At 41.0% G+C, this 16,056-nt stretch overlaps 1 protein-coding gene across 1 annotated transcript in view; it reads right to left on the bottom strand.

Annotated features, from left to right (window-relative positions):
• Window positions 1-5,922: 5,922 nt before the first annotated feature.
• Window positions 5,923-16,056, bottom strand: part of ADGRG4 (adhesion G protein-coupled receptor G4) — a 194,138-nt gene continuing 184,004 nt past the window's right edge. Inside the window, exons 23-25 of the mRNA XM_030209905.1 lie at window positions 15,823-15,924; window positions 9,739-9,879; window positions 5,923-6,135 (exon numbers count right to left, since the gene is read on the bottom strand). Coding sequence (XP_030065765.1) covers window positions 6,029-6,135; window positions 9,739-9,879; window positions 15,823-15,924 — 350 coding nt within the window. The 3' untranslated portion in view covers window positions 5,923-6,028. The remainder of the gene's footprint in view (window positions 6,136-9,738; window positions 9,880-15,822; window positions 15,925-16,056) is intronic.

Genomic DNA, 16,056 nt, shown 5'->3' on the forward strand with positions numbered 1-16,056 from the left:
AAACCTACCACATTTTAGTAAAAGGACCCCCAAGTGTAGCTATGTGTATTCTCCATAACTGATCCAGGATTGAGGACTGGACAAACAGAGCATCTGTTATTTTTTTTTGTGATGATATTCTCAGTGTGCTGGTAGTATCATTTTTTTCTAATATTTCTTGACAAGAGATTGAAAAAAGGAGTGGGTGCAGAATCTTTTTACACCTGTGTACTCAGGGCCGTGCCGACCCGGTAAGCGCAGTAAGCACGGCAGGAGGGCGCCTGCCAATCAAGGGCGCCGGCGGCGGCAGCCGAGTAGTGTTCTAAAATAAAAAAATATAAACCTCTCTCACGTTGTTGGTGCCTATGCGCATGCGCTGCTGGGTCTGGCTGACTGGCTCGCTGCTGCCTTCCCATGCGCAGCGCGTCGTTCATCTGTTTAGCACCGCCCCAGCTCTGACGCACGCGCCTGGACTATGGAGCCTCGCAGGCAGTCCGACTCTCCAGGACCTGGAAGGGTGTTGCTGACGCCGCGTTGGAATGCAGCAGTGCTGAGAGGAGAGAGGAGAGCCGGCGCCGCTGCTGGACGATTGATCGCTGCTCCCGCGGCGCTCCGCATTAATTTTGTTTTTTTGCTGAGACTGAGTCAGACTGTGGTGGACAGCATTGGTAAGGTTTTGCCTTGTTTGTTGTTAACTTTTCATTACTTTGTTGGCTGGCTGGCGTGGCGTGGGCCTACTTATGGATAAAGAAAAAGAAAGTGCATTTGAGGCTGCAGGTTGGATGGGGGAACTCAACTGGAACCAACCAGGCCAGCTGGGGAAGAAAAGAAAGACAACAGCCAACAGCAGGCAAGGAAATTTCTATGGGGGGGGGGGGGGGGAGAACAAGCTAGAATCAGGGAGGAACAAAGGAGGGGAGAGTAAGGGCAGCAGGAAAGGAAAATAAGAGCTGATGGAACAGAAAAGACAAAGAGGAAGATAGGAATAACAAGGCAAGGAAATTTCTGTGTGTTGGGGGGGGGGGGAGAGAACAAGCTAGAATCAGGGAGGAAGAAGGGTAGACTAAAGGCACGAGGAAAGGAAGAGATAAGCTGATGATGAGTAATAAAATAGATTGTGACATATGTATAGCAATAGCACAGTCATATTTCCAGTTCTAGTAGTACTTAAGATCCAGCAACTATGTAAAAAAAAAACAAAGTAATTGACTTTAAAATGATGGCTCGGAGTAAATGTAATGACAAGGATGTTTAAAGTAGTAGTGCTTAAATATAGGTAGCAATGGAGGGTAATCAATCGTGTGATAGGCTTTCGGTTTTGTATAGTACTACTACTACTCTTAAACATTTCTAAAGCGCTACTAGGGTTACGCAGAGCTGTACAAGTTAACAAAGAAGGACAGTCCCTGCTCAAAGGAGCTTACAATCTAAAGGACAAGAATGCAGTCAATCAAATTGGGGCAATCTGGGTTTCCTGGTTAGTCCAATGGTTAGGTGCCGAAAGCGACATTGAAGAGGTGGGCTTTAAGCAAGGATTTGAAGATGGGGAGGGATCATAGATCTGTGTAATGTTATTATTTAGTGTTTAAGATGGATGATTATGGTATGCCTTCTTGAAAAGATCTGTTTTCAGTAGCTGTGTGCAGTTGTATGAGAAACTGGCTTTTAGAAAATTAAAATAAAATATGAACCTTTTTTTTTTTTACTTTCCACATAGGCACCCTGTTATAATCATGCTCTTTTGAATGTAGGTACTTTTACACCTTAATACTAACTTGACTGGCACCAACTAAAGTTCATTTAAATGTCCTGTTGAAATTCTAAAGCTGTGTTATTCTAGATCTGTAAAGGGACCGGTGCTATATTGTACTGATCTGCAAATGGGAATGATGAGTGAGGAAATTACATTTGCAGATGACACAAAATTCAAATCTGTTAAAATGCATGCAGATTGTAAAAAATTGCAGGAAGACCTTAGGAAGTTGGTTCTTGTGCCAAACCGGGGGGGGGGGGGGGGGGGGGGGGGGGCGCCAACTGATAGTCTGCAGGGGGGCACCAGAGACCCTTGGCACGGCCCTGTGTGTACTTTTGCATGTGTTGATCCATGTGAAGGAAAGAAGCAGTCCTTCCGTTTACATGATTCATTTATAAAGCCAGCTTAGAAAAGAACTGGACAAACTTAAGCAACTGATACCATGATCACAGAGTAGAAGAGTAAACTCCTGGCTCTGACGGGGGCTTTTGTCACTTTACTACATACTGCAGTGCTGTGCATCCTCAATTCTTCCTAGAATAGAGGCAGATGCTGTTAGGAAGACACAGCAGAGAAAACAAGTCCATTAACAGAGAAGCAGAGTAGCTACGACAGAGAAGGACAAATTGGCCTATCCACTTACCAAGTTGTCTTCTTCTTCTCTAGTTCTCTACCACTTTGGAAGATTGAGTATCTAAATTTCAAAGCTTAAACCAACACCAGCTTCTTCTCATGACCTGTTTCTTAAACCAACCCTGTTCCTACCACTGTCCTCTTATCAGCTAGAGCTACTAACATGAATACCACATTAGTACACACTAAAACCGTTAGTGCACGTTATTAATAACTGACCCCATTGCATAAAATGGAGTGTGCAGTAAAATAATATGTTAATGATATTAGCCCATGGTATGCGCACTAGTAATTCTAGCTGTATATCTGTCCCAAACAAATTTTAGATTTCCACCACCTTCACTGGGAGGTTCTTCCTTTTTTGGCTCCTATAAACCCTATGTTTTATCCAACACACAGACTTCCTTCTATGTCTCACCATCAAGACCTGTAATCCAAATAGCCGCAAAATTAGTAAGGCTCGATTTGTCTGAAACATCTGACAACCCTTTGCTTGATGTTAGTCTTTGCAGGTTACCCCAGCCTTCTCGGATATGTGATGCAAATAAAAGAAGTTACTGCAGTGATGCAAAATCACAAATGTTTCTATGGCAATGCTACATTTTCATTTTGCTAGCAAGGCAGGTTAATTATCATACAGGCTGCACATGTTTTCAGGGTTAATTGCCAGCTAGACTCTTTAATTGTGAGGGTATCAGCCTGATCTGTAAAGGGAAAGACAAATGCTACATACAGTGTGGCAAACAATATTTTAATTTAACTATAAAACCTTACACTGTATCCATTCATAGAATTTATAGGGTTTATAAATTTTACCCTTCAGTTGCTGCAATTCTTAATCATTTTTCAAAATCATCAGTTGTTTTCCTTGTCTTGTAGCTCTGCTAGGAATCATGCTATCTCTGCTTTATCAAAGATCAGCCACTACTTGCCTTCTAGTAACCAGCTGAAGGGTATCTTGATGCCCTAAATGAATCTTCAGCCATGCACCCCCTCCCCTCAAGTGGTTCAAGGCCCTACCCCCCCCCCCCCCCCCAAGAATTGATATATTCAATGAATATGTATGAGATAGATTTGACGCACTGCATCTTTGTTGTGCAAATCTATCTCATGCATATTCATAGGGGATATCCTGAACACCTGACTGACTGGATGTGTCCTGAATACTGGGTTGAGAAGCACTGTTATAGAGACTATATCCACATGCCACCCCAGAACACACTTATATGTGCACTGTTTTGTCACTGTGTGTACATTTATGTGCATAACCCAGTGGTTTCCACACCTTGCCTGGAGGCACCTCAGCCAGTCAGGTTTTCAGGATACCCACAATGAATATTCATGAGAAATATTTGCATGTACTGCCTCCACTGCATGCATATTTCTCTCATGAATATTCATTGTGAGTATCCTGAAAACCTGACTGGTTAGGGTGCCTCCAGGATATGGTTTGTGAACCACTGGCATAACCCCTGGGATAATTTTAGGAAATCCCTTTTGCATGCAGAAAAAGTGTAAAAAAAATTTAAAAAAAAACAACCCAGAAGGGCAATTTTATAACAGCTTGCATAAGTTAGCAAAACAAGGAAGATAAATAGGCACTTGACGGGCAATTCTATAACTAAGTGCCTGCGGTTATGTGGCCTTCTACAAGCATTGTTGAGGGCTTTAAAAGTGGCCCAAAATTCTGCAGTTCAAATGATTGGAGGTACGAGTAGGGTTGATCATGTAACCCCACAGCTTATTAAGCTTCATTGGCTTCCTATTGTCTGGAGTATCAAATTTACAATTTTGATGTTAGTTTTTAAGGCCTTACATAGCAATTCTCCATTGGCCATTGCTCAAAGTTTTAAAGTTTATCATCCTCTAAGAGATTTGAGGTCACAAGACCAGTGCCTTCTGGATGTCCCTTCCTTTCAGAAAGTCCATCTGGAGGAGGATTAGTCCCGTATATTCTTTGTAGTTGGACCAACTATGTGGAACACTCTTCCTGTAGAAATGCGCCAAATCACTTCATTATTAAAGTTTTAAAAACAGTTAAAGACCTACCTGTTCGGCAAGGCATTAGTTAGTTAGTTAGTTAGCTAACTAACTGGAGTGGAGGAGTGGCCTAGTGGTTAGGGTGGTGGATTTTGGTCCTGGGGAACTGAGTTCAATTCCCACTTCAGGCACAGGCAGCTCCTTGTGACCCTGGACAAGCCACTTAACTCTCCATTGCCCCATGTAAGCTGCATTGAGCCTGCCATGAGTGGGAAAGCACGGGGTACAAATGTAACAACAAAAAAAATTAGATTTTGCTCACACCTTTCAGTAGTAGCTCAAGGACTTTGTTTTTTCCCCCAATTGAGGAATTGTTGTATGTTGTATGTATTTTTTGTTATGTGCTATTTTTGAGTTGTGTTTTACTTTTTATGAGTGTAAGTTGTAACCTGCCTAGATATATTGGATAAGTGGGATATAAATTTGATAAATAAATAGTTATACATACCCCTGCCACATTTAGGCACCTACATTTACCCCCAGTCTATGGCTGTTGTATCTATAGAGGCATATTTTCAAAACACTTAAGACTTATAAAGATCCACAGTAAGCTATGGAACTTTGTAAGTCTAAGTGCTTTGAAAATGAGCCCCATGGGCACCTAAATATTAGTTATGCCAATATCACGTTCTGCTAGTATTCTATAATGACACCTAGACACCCTGGTGTTGTTACAACATAATTCTGTGCACCAATATACATTTATTGGTATAATTTTAATAGTAGGGGGTTTTAGGTCGTGGAATTTAGGAGACCATTGTTGTTCTTGAAGATTATTGAAATAAAAGAATTTTGGACACCATCTGCAAGAGGTTCTTTTTTTCTCTACTGGGTTTTTTTTTGCCTGGTGCATCCTGTCCATGGAGGTTTTTCCTTCTGTTTGTGACTGATGCCTCTGACCCGCCCATGTCCCTTCCAGCTCCATGCTCCCCTTGAAGATGCACTCTGGAATTTGAACACGCAACTTATCGAATAGCGACTAAGGGCAGATACAAACATAACTGCTAAGTGTGCCGATTAGCTCCAATGAAGGCCAATTATAGCCTATTATTGCTCATTAACACCAACTAACAGCTCTTTAGTAAATTAAGTTGCACGTGCAACTGACCTTATTCTATAACTTGCATGTGCAAATTTGCATGCTAGTTGCAAAGTTGGGCATGCAACTTTCTAAAAGTAGGGGGATTGTCTGTATTCTATAAAATTTAGATAATTATTAGGTTTGTTTGGACAGTCATAGTTATGGTCTTGCACTTTATAGGCTAGGTGGATTTCTGACAACCCTATAGCAATGCACGTATGCTGTGCAGCATATATACCACGTACTTTAAAAAATATATATAGCACAGACACCTTATTCTTTGTAGTGTATATGCTGCACAGCACACAGTATTTCTATAGGAATTTGTGAGATACATTTATACAAGACTTTCAATCAAAGTACAAAGACTAGAAGGGCATTGTGACTTTTCCAGCAAATTATAATTTACTATATAATATGTTCCTTCTGTTTTTCCATTCATCCAGTATTATGTAATGTTAAACACACAGTCAAGAAAATTAAAGACAAAACACAGCAGTGAATATACACACAGCTAAGAAGAAAAGAAGGCCATATAACATTTACAGTTTGTGAATTTTAGTTGCAGTAGGTGCCATTCTTCTTATGTCGGGTAGGACCAGAGTTTGTTTCATAGGCAGCATCCAACATGGATTGGTATATGATTCATCTAGAAAATATAAGTTGTTATCAATACTGGTGATATCACTGAAGAGCTTCCCAACCCATATTAGTTGTGAAAAGACATTAATGTGGATGGGATGACATCAATACAATATCAGCCTATGGGAGAGTCTATAACCTGGAAAAGGATTTTTTTATAGGTTATCCCTAGCTGAGCTGCTTGTGTCTAATTAACTATTCATTATATGGATAGATAAAATGGACAGGAAATCTGAATCTGTCAATCTATATTTTGAGGTCTATTTATTGAGGCTTGATGCATGTTAGTGTGTGTTTACTTCTCACCTTTTTAGCAGCAGTTCAAGGTGAGTTGCATTCAAGTCCAAGGTGGATTCCCTGTCCCTGGAGGGCTTACAATCTTAACTTTGTACTTGAGACAAGTGACTTACCGAAAACCACAAGGATTGTCAGTGGGATTCAAATCCTGGCTTCCCTAATTCTCTGGCTGTGGCTCTAACCACTTAATTACTCCTCCATGGCTCCCATTATTTGCAGAGGGGTCTAATTACAAATAATAGAGGTCATTTACAGGTTAAAGTCCTTATACTTGCCCCATAAATTATTATTCTCAGGTAAAATACTTTCCACAGGTACAAAAACTTAGAAAGTGAGCCCAGTAGGGACAGAAAAAGTACCTGCATATAATATATGTAAACCGCTTTGGTTGTACCCACAGAAAGGTGATATATGAAATCCATGATCCCCCCCCCCCCCCCCCACCAATGTATCCCTACTGACCTTTCCTCTTTGATAGTTCTACATACACCTCCTAGGATTTTATGTTCATTGCTCAATCATTGCTTATCCCCTCAGTATCTGAAGCTCAACTAAACTCTCTTTGGCAGTGCCTTCTATTTTGTCGCACCTTCACGTTGGAAAATACTTCCCTTGGCCCTCCATCTTTGAGTCCACTTTCTCAAAGTTTAAGCTGCCCTCAAACCTATCTTTTTAATCAAGCTTACTGTTGTATTTGAGTTTTGTACTAAGATGAAAGATTTCTGCCCCTGTCACGTTTCTCCTCCCCTCCCCTAATCCCCTGCTTCTTTTTGGCCAGATCCTTCTCTTCATGTTTGCATTATTTCTTATTTCTATCCTATCATTTGATGACATTCCCTTTTGTTTTGAACAAATTGTGGTTTTTGTTGTAAACCGCTTTGCTATATAGATTAGAAAAGGTGGTAAATCAAGTAGAATAAGCCATAAAACATTTTAGAAGAGTTAGGCACTATGGACAAAATTCTATAAATGATGCCTTAAAAATCAGCGCCAAAAATCACGCGGTTAGCGTCATTCTATAAAGTACACCTAAAATTAGGCGTACTTTATAGAATATGCACACATGCCTTTCCTGCAACTAAAATGTGGGTGCACCCATTTAGGCCACCTAAAACCAGGCCTAAATACCTGCGCCTGTTAGGTGCAGATTGGGTATATTCCATAACAGCTATAGCCATGCCCCCATTTTGGCTGTATACATTAGAATTTACACACACTGCATTATAGAATACACCTAGAAATTTGTGTGCATAAATTCTAATTAAAACCAATTAGTGCCACTAACTGGTTAAGTACCAATTATCAGTGCTGATTGGCTTACTGATCAATTAAGTTGTGTGCACAATTTGGGCATGCGGCCAAATTAGCACACACAACTTAAGGTGCCATATATAGAATCTGAGGGTATCCTGCACATGTAAAGATCTGATTTACACCCATAAATGGCTATATATATGTAAATAACAATTTTAGAAAAGACACTATTTCCATGTGGACACCCGTGGCATGCACAGTTCTGGAGGGCATGTTTGGCTGTGGTTTGGGAGGACCTGAAAAATATATACCATCTACATTAAAGATGTCCCCTTCTGCATTTGCATTTAATCTTGGGCACAACTAAGTTTAACTAACTAATGTTTGGACCTGGGGTAGGGAGGAGTAACTGATGGAACCACTGTGCTTAGCTCTTTAACATTTAAAACCCCCTCACAAATCCAAAACAATGAGTTTTGGTCTTTGCGTTTTTCATTGGCTCCCCTTGGCTGTGCAGGTTTGTAAAATCTGTCATTTTCATGTATAAATGCTAGTACTGATACATAAAGGCTGTAAGATCCTCCACTCAACGGTATAAACACTAGCATCAATATGTAAATGACCCTGTGATGTCAATATTTTTTTAAACATGTTTCTTTGTAAAATTGGACCACAGAAAAGTCAGTCCTATCTTTATGTGGTGTCACTTAGGTGGTTAAGTGCTGAATATTGCACTTAACTACATAAGAGATAGCCAACCACTTAAACCCAGATACTCAATGGTGGTGCCTACACATGACCTAACACTGAATATTGAAGAATAACGCCACCAGCAGCTAAAAATACACTCATCGCCCCCAGCTGAATATCTACCCTGCATAAAGTAATGTTTCATCTTCTCGCAACCTAGGAGTCATCTTTGATTCCTCCCTCTCCATTTCCGCTAACATCCAGCAGATGGCCAAAACCTGTCGCTTCTTTGTCTACAACATTAGCAAAATTCGCCCCTTCCTCTCTGAATACGCTACCATAACCCTTATCCAAACCCTTGTCACCTCTCGCTTGGATTATTGCAATTTGCTTCTCACTGGTCTTCCGCTCAGCCATCTCTCTCCTCTCCAGTCTGTCCAAAATTCTGCGGCATGACTTATTTTCCGCCAGAATCGTTTTACCCACACTAGCCCACTCCTCAAGTCACTTCACTGGCTCCCTATCCGCTTCCGCGTACAGTTCAAACTTCTCTTACTGACCTTTAAATGCATCCATTCTGCAGCCCCCCCATTACCTCTCCTCTCTGATCTCTCCCTACATTCCTCCCCGTAATCTCCGCTCGCTGGGCAAATCTCTCTTGTCGTCCCCCTTCTCCTCCACTGCTAATTCCAGGCTTCGTTCCTTTCCCTCGCGGCACCTTATGCCTGGAATGGACTTCCTGAGCCTGTACACCTAGCTCCATCTCTACCTGTTTTCAAATCTATGCTGAAACCCCACCTTTTCACTGCTGCTTTTGGCTCCTAACCACTACTCAATTCCCCTATCCTTGATCCTTCTCACCCAGTACTTTCCTTGCCCTTAATTGTCTTGTCTGTCTGTATTTTTAGATTGTAAGCTCTATCGAGCAGGGACTGTCTCTCTGTGTCAGGTGTTCAGCGCTGCGTGCATCTGGTAGCGCTATACAAATGTTAATAATAATAATGTATTTCCTTACAAAAGAAGGAGAAAAAGCAGGACAATAGTTGCTTGGCAGCCATTTTGTTTTCTAAATAGAAAAATTTTACATAACTTTCTTGTTTTCCTTTTCCATGTGTGGAGATAAAAGCCAACAAGAAAAGGGTAAATCCTTTTTATTGAAATAACCTTATAAATATGTCTGTAGTTATTGGGAGTTGCACTCCTTTCCTTAGGTCAAAATAAAACAATCAGATCAGAGCAAGAGGTGACATGGCAGCCACACTGCTTCTTTATGTGAAAGAACCAGCTATCTTTCATTTTTATTTACAGTAGAAGTTGGGGTATAAGATTCAGTGGAAACACATTTTCCAACCATTTTTGAGGCTCCTACCATTTTGTGATTTTGATCCATTGAAAGTGGAACAAGTATTATTGGACTGCAGAGATTTGGTTGACAGGGAAGTTTCCGATGATATTTTGTGTGTGGAGTATTTCTGTCCAGATTCACCAACTGTACTCATCCTATTCCACTCTAAAAATATATAAAATAGGGTTTTATGTAGTGAAACAGAGCAAGGCATGGTATTTTGCTACAACACAGAGGCATATTTTTATCTAGCATGAACACTTGTATAAAATCAAAGGAGTTGATACTGAAAAATATTTATCTGGGTAGCAGCACCTGTTACCTGGATAAATGCCACTGAGAAAGATGTTCAGGAGCACTATCCGGATAGTACACTGAGAGGCCTATTTCAAAGCACTTAGACTTACAAAGTTACATAGAGGGGCATTTTCGACAGTGCATCTAATTCGGACTTTGGACATTTTGCACTAAACATACCAAATCCGAATAGGAAACATACCCGCTTTCAAAAAAAAGAAAAACATTTATCTTTTTTTTGAAAATACTGTTTTGAACAAGGTTTTGTGCTTTATGCATTTACCTTTTCATGTCATTAAAAGAAAAAGCACACAAAATCAAGCCACTGGGATGTAGGAGGGGCCAGAATGTTTAGTAGACTGGTTCCCCAGACATCCCAGGAGAGTAATGGGACATCCTAGGAGCCACCGGCACTGGTGTGGACTTTATATAAATGCTCCCAGGTACACATCTAACCACTGCTCTCTTATCTTGTCTAAAACCCACCCAAACCCCACTACCCCCAACTGTACACCACTATAATAGCCCTTATGGATGAAGGGGGCATCTATATGTGGATGCAGTGAGTTTCTGGTGAGTTTTGGAGGGCTTACAGTTTCCACCACAAGTGTAACAGATAGGGGGAGGTATGGGACTGGGTCCACTTGTCTACAGTGCACTGCACCGACCACTGGACTATGCCAGGGACCTGCATGCTGCTCTATTTGACCTTGCTATAACATCTGAGGCTGTCAGAGAGACTGGTGAGTACTATTTTTATTCACATGTTTTGGTGGTGGGAGGGGGTCAGTGACCACTATGGGAGTAAGGGGGGGATCATCCCTAATTCTCTCCAGTGGTTATCTGGTCACTTAGGGCACCTTTTTGTGCCTTAATCATTAGAAAAACAGGTCTACACCAAAACATTGAAGTTTTTGCCCTAAACATTTTGGTTTTGTTCCATTATGGCTGTAAAACGCCCATGTGTTAGGCACACCCTAAGCCCGCCTTAATCTCACCTTCGAAACACCCCTGACACAACCCCTTGTGATTTGGATGCACTACAGATGAAATGCATAGACAGATACCGATTTGGACATTTTGAGAAGAAATCCATCCAAACGGTGCTTTACCATGCTTTTTGGACATTTTTCTCTTTTGAAAATGAGCCCCATAGTAACATATGGAACTTTGTACATCTAAGTGCATTGAAAATGAACCCCTGAATATCTCTGCAGACCACCACAGCACTATCTCTAAAATTCTATAAATGGCGCCAAACGTTAGGCGTGCAGTTGGGCTCACAGTTATAGAATAAGACCAGTTACGCATGTAACAAAATTAACTAATTGGCACTAATTGGCAAATAATTGGTGATAGGCAGCAATAATTGGTATTAACAAGCAGTAATTGGCACTTATTTGACGTTGCACAATAGCTTCTTTCACACGCTAATGCAAAGGAGACAATAACGTGGGAGGGACATGGGCGTCAGCAGCTTTTCAACTATTCTTACACATACGGAATAATTGTATTTACACACCCAACTGCCACATTTAAGCACCACCATTTACGCTAGCCATAGACATGACATAACTGGTTAACCCTAAAGTTTGGCATACGTATCTGCTGACTTACACAGTATTCCAAAACAGATTTGGTGCACAACTAATTACATAAGTACATAAGCATCACCATGCTGGGACAGAACAAGGGTCCATCGAGCACAGCACCCTGTCACCGACAGCGGCCAACAGAACAAGCAATTTGTCCCGCCCATCCTAGAAATACCGTATTATTCCCTCGTCCATTCAATAACATTCTATGGCTTTTTCCTCCAGGAAGCCATCCAACTCTAAGTTAACTGCCTTAACCACCTTTTCTGGCAGCGAATTCCAGAGTTTAACTACACATGAGTGAAGAAAAGTTTCCTCCGATTCGTTTTAAATTTACCACACTGCAGCTTCATCGCATGCTCTCTTGTCCTAGTATTTTTGGAAAGCGTAAACAGACGCTCCACATTGACCCGTTCCATTCCACTCATTATCTTATAGACCTCTATCATATCTCCCCTCAGCCGCCTTTTCTCCAAGCTGAAGAGACCCAGCCTCTTCAGCCTATCCTGATAGGGAAGCCGTCCCATCCCCTGTATCATCTTTGTCGACCTTCTCTGCACCTTTTCCAATTCCACTATGTCTTTTTTGAGGTGCGGCGGCCAGAACTGAACACAATACTCGAGATGTGGTCTCACCATGGAGCAATACAATAGCAGAATAATATCCTTATTTTTGTTTTCAATCCCTTTCCTAATGATACCTAACATTCTATTTGCTCACCTAGTCACAGCAGCACATTGAGCAAAAGTTACTAGTAGTAGTTTCTAAAGCACTACTAGGGTTACGCAGTGCTGTACAGTTTAACAAAGAAGGACGGTCCCTGCTCAAAGGAGCTTACAATCTAATGGATTTTCAACGTATCATCAACGATGACACCTAGATCCCTTTCTTGGTCCGTGACTCCCAACGCTGAACCTTGCATGACATAGTTTTAGTTTGGGTTCCTCTTTCCCACATGAATCACTTTGCACTTGTTCACATTAAACGTCATCTGCCATTTAGACGCCCAGTCTCCCAGTCTCGTAAGGTCCTCTTGTAGTTTTTCACAATCTTCCGGCAATTTGACTACTTTGAATAACTTTGTGTCATCGGCAAATTTGATTACCTCACTAGTTACCCCCATCTCTAGGTCATAAGTACATAAGTAATGCCACACTGGGAAAAGACCAAGGGTCCATCAAGCCCAGCATCCTGTCCACGACAGCAGCCAATACAGGCCAAGGGCACCTGGCAAGCTTCCCAAATGTACAAACACTCCATACATTTATTCCCGGAATTGTGGATTTTTCCCCAAGTCCATTTAGTAGCGGTTTATGGACTTGTCCTTTAGGAAACCGTCTAACCCCCCTTTTAAACTGCCAAGCTAACCGCCTTCACCACGTTCTCCGGCAACGAATTCCAACGTTTAATTACGCGTTTAATTACGCGTTGGGTGAAGAAAAATATGTTAAAAAGCAGAGGTCCCAGCACCGATCCTTGAGGGATCCCACTAACTACCCTTCTCAATTGCGAATAGTGACCTTTTAATCCTACTCTGTTTCCTATCTTTCAACCAGTTTTTAATCCACAGTAAGACACTACCTCCGATCCCAAGTTCCTCCAATTTTCTCTGTAGTCTCTCATGACGGACCTTATCAAACGCCTTCTGAAAATCAAGAAACACAATATCAACAGGTAAACCTTTGTCCACATGTTTGTTTACCCCTTCAAAGAAAAGCAGCAGATTGGTGAGGCAAGACTTCCCTTCACTAAATCCATGTTGACTTTGTCCCATTAGTCCATGCTTTTGAATGTGCTCTGTAATTTTGTTCTTGATTATAGTCTCTAGAATATTTTGCCCGGCACCGACGTCAGACTCACCAGTCTATAATTTCCTGGGTCTCCTCTGGAACCTTTTTCAAATATCGGCGTTACATTGGCCACCCTCCAATCTTCCGGTACCACGCTCGATTTTAAGGATAAATTACAAATCAATAACAGTAGCTCTGTCAGCTCATTTTTTAGTTCTATCAGTACCCAAGGGTGAATACCATCCAGTCCAGGAGATTTGCTACTCTTCAGTTTGCAGAACTGCTCCATTACGTCTTCCAGATTTACAGATATTTCAATAAGTTTTTCCGACTCTTCAGCTTCAAATACCCTGTCCGGCACCGGTATCCCACCCAAATCTTCCTTGGTGAAGACCGAAGCAAAGACCTCATTTATTTTTTTCTGCTATTTCTTTGACTTCTTTGATTGCCCCTTTTACACCCCGGTCATTCAGTGGGCCAACCGATTCTTTTGCCGGTTTCCTGCTTTTAATATATCTAAAAAAATTTTTACTATCAGTTTTCGCCTCTAACGCTATCTTTCTTTCAAAATCCCTCTTTGCCTTTCTTATCAGTGCTTTGCATCTGACTTGACATTCCTTATGTCGCTTCTTATTTTCTTCATTCGGTTCCTTCTTCCATTTTCTGAAGGATTCCTTTTTAGCTCCAATAGCCTCTTTTACCTCACTTTTTAATCACGCCGGCTATTGTTTGGTTTTCCATCCTCCTTTTCTGATATGTGGAATATGTTTGGCCTGGGCCTCCAGGATGGTGTTTTTGAACAGCATCCACGCCTGTTGTAGGTTTCTTACCCTCTCAGTCGCTCTAAGTTTTTTTTTTACCGTTCTTCTCATTTTATCATAGCTTCCTTTTTTAAAGTTAAACGCTAACATATTTGACTTCCTATGCTTACCTTTTTGAAAGCAAATTTCAAAGGCGATTATGTTATGATCACTCTTGTCAAGTGGCCCCCGGACTGCTACCTCCCATACCAGATCATGTGCTCCACAAATGACTAAGTCTAGAATTTTTCCTTCTCTCGTCGGCTCCTGTACCAGCTGCTCCATAAAGCTGTCCTTTATTTCATCGAGGAAGTTTACCTCCCTAGAATGCCCTGATGTTACATTAACCCAGTCTATATGGGGGTAATTAAAATCACCCATTCTTATTGCGTTGCCTAATTTATTTGCCTCACTAATTTCCTTTAACATGACTGCGTCCGTCTGTTCATCCTGGTCGGGCGGACGGTAGTACACCCCTATCACCGTCCTTTTCCCCTTTACACATGGAATTTCGATCCAAAATGATTCCAAGAGGTCTTTTGTTTCCTGCAGAATTTTCAATCTATTTGATTCAAGCCTCTAATAGCTTAGCACCCAGTTTTTTAATGTCTAACTTCTAGTGACCTATATTGAATTTACCCCTATATGAATAGTGCTGGGGCGGTCTGAGGGCAGAGTTGGAGTAAAGACCAAAGTTAGGAGTCACCACTCAAGAAAAGGATTTAGGTGTCACCACTGACGTTATGTTGAAACCCTGTGCTCAGGATGCAATGGTGGCTAAAAAATAAAGTACAATGTTAGGTATTATTAGGAAAGGAATGGAAAACAAAAAATGAGAATGTTATAATGCTCCATAAAAGTTTTCATTTACAGTTATTTACAGTTAAACGCTTGAGATAAAGTTGATATGATAAATATTAAAGAGCTAGTGACGAGTAAGGTGAATCAAGGAGGTGAGTTTCCCTTGTGAAAGGAGTCACCAACTGAGGCTCTGGAAGAATTATTTTGTGTTGCTTATGATATAATGTTAATAGGTTGAGATATTATGGAATGACTTAATCACCCCCACTAATAAGTAGATACTGTTATTAACAGATGCATTGATAAAGAGGCACTAGGATATTCTCCATTTTATTATCTATTCATTAAAGTCTCTTTACTTGATTGCCATGGCAAGCACAACTGAGGATTTCAATGTATTGTCCACATTGATTTCAAGATCCTTTTCGTGGATAATGACTTTTAATATGGAACCCAGCATCATGTGCCTATTGTTGTGATTCTTTTTCCCCATATGTATCTACATTTAATTTCACCTGCCATTTAGAGGCCCAGACCAGCCCAGCAAGTTCTATCTGCTCATGTAAAGCTAGAGGCAGATGTCAGAACTTTGCAAAAAAACTTTGTAAGGAACAATATCAGAACATAGTAACAGAAAAAGTTTGACTGCCTTGGATAATATGCCACGATAGTTTTTCTCTCCTTTCTATGCTCAGGTTAGCCCATCAATCATAGCATTAAAAAAAAACAGAGCTGACTGTCACAATATAGCTACAATATTGTGCTGCTACAGTGAACAGCCAGAATACGGAGACAAGTGAGGTGTGAAAATAAGAGCCAACTTACCAGAATAATTAAACAGGCTGAACCTACCACAGCACAGGTGAATCTGACACTGTTTCCTCACATTCTCCTTCAATAAGCAGTGAAACACAAATATAGAAAATCCTAAAACAAAGCACAAAAAGATGTCCGCTTAGCATTCGTTAACATAATCCTGCAGATCACTAGGAAATATTTCTCCACTGTGCCCCTCCCGTCCATTTTAGCGTTTCTAGAGGCCACAGTGAGGAGACAGAG

The sequence above is a fragment of the Microcaecilia unicolor genome, chromosome 7 (genome assembly GCF_901765095.1).
Source record: "Microcaecilia unicolor chromosome 7, aMicUni1.1, whole genome shotgun sequence".
Taxonomy (NCBI): Eukaryota; Metazoa; Chordata; class Amphibia; order Gymnophiona; family Siphonopidae; genus Microcaecilia; species Microcaecilia unicolor.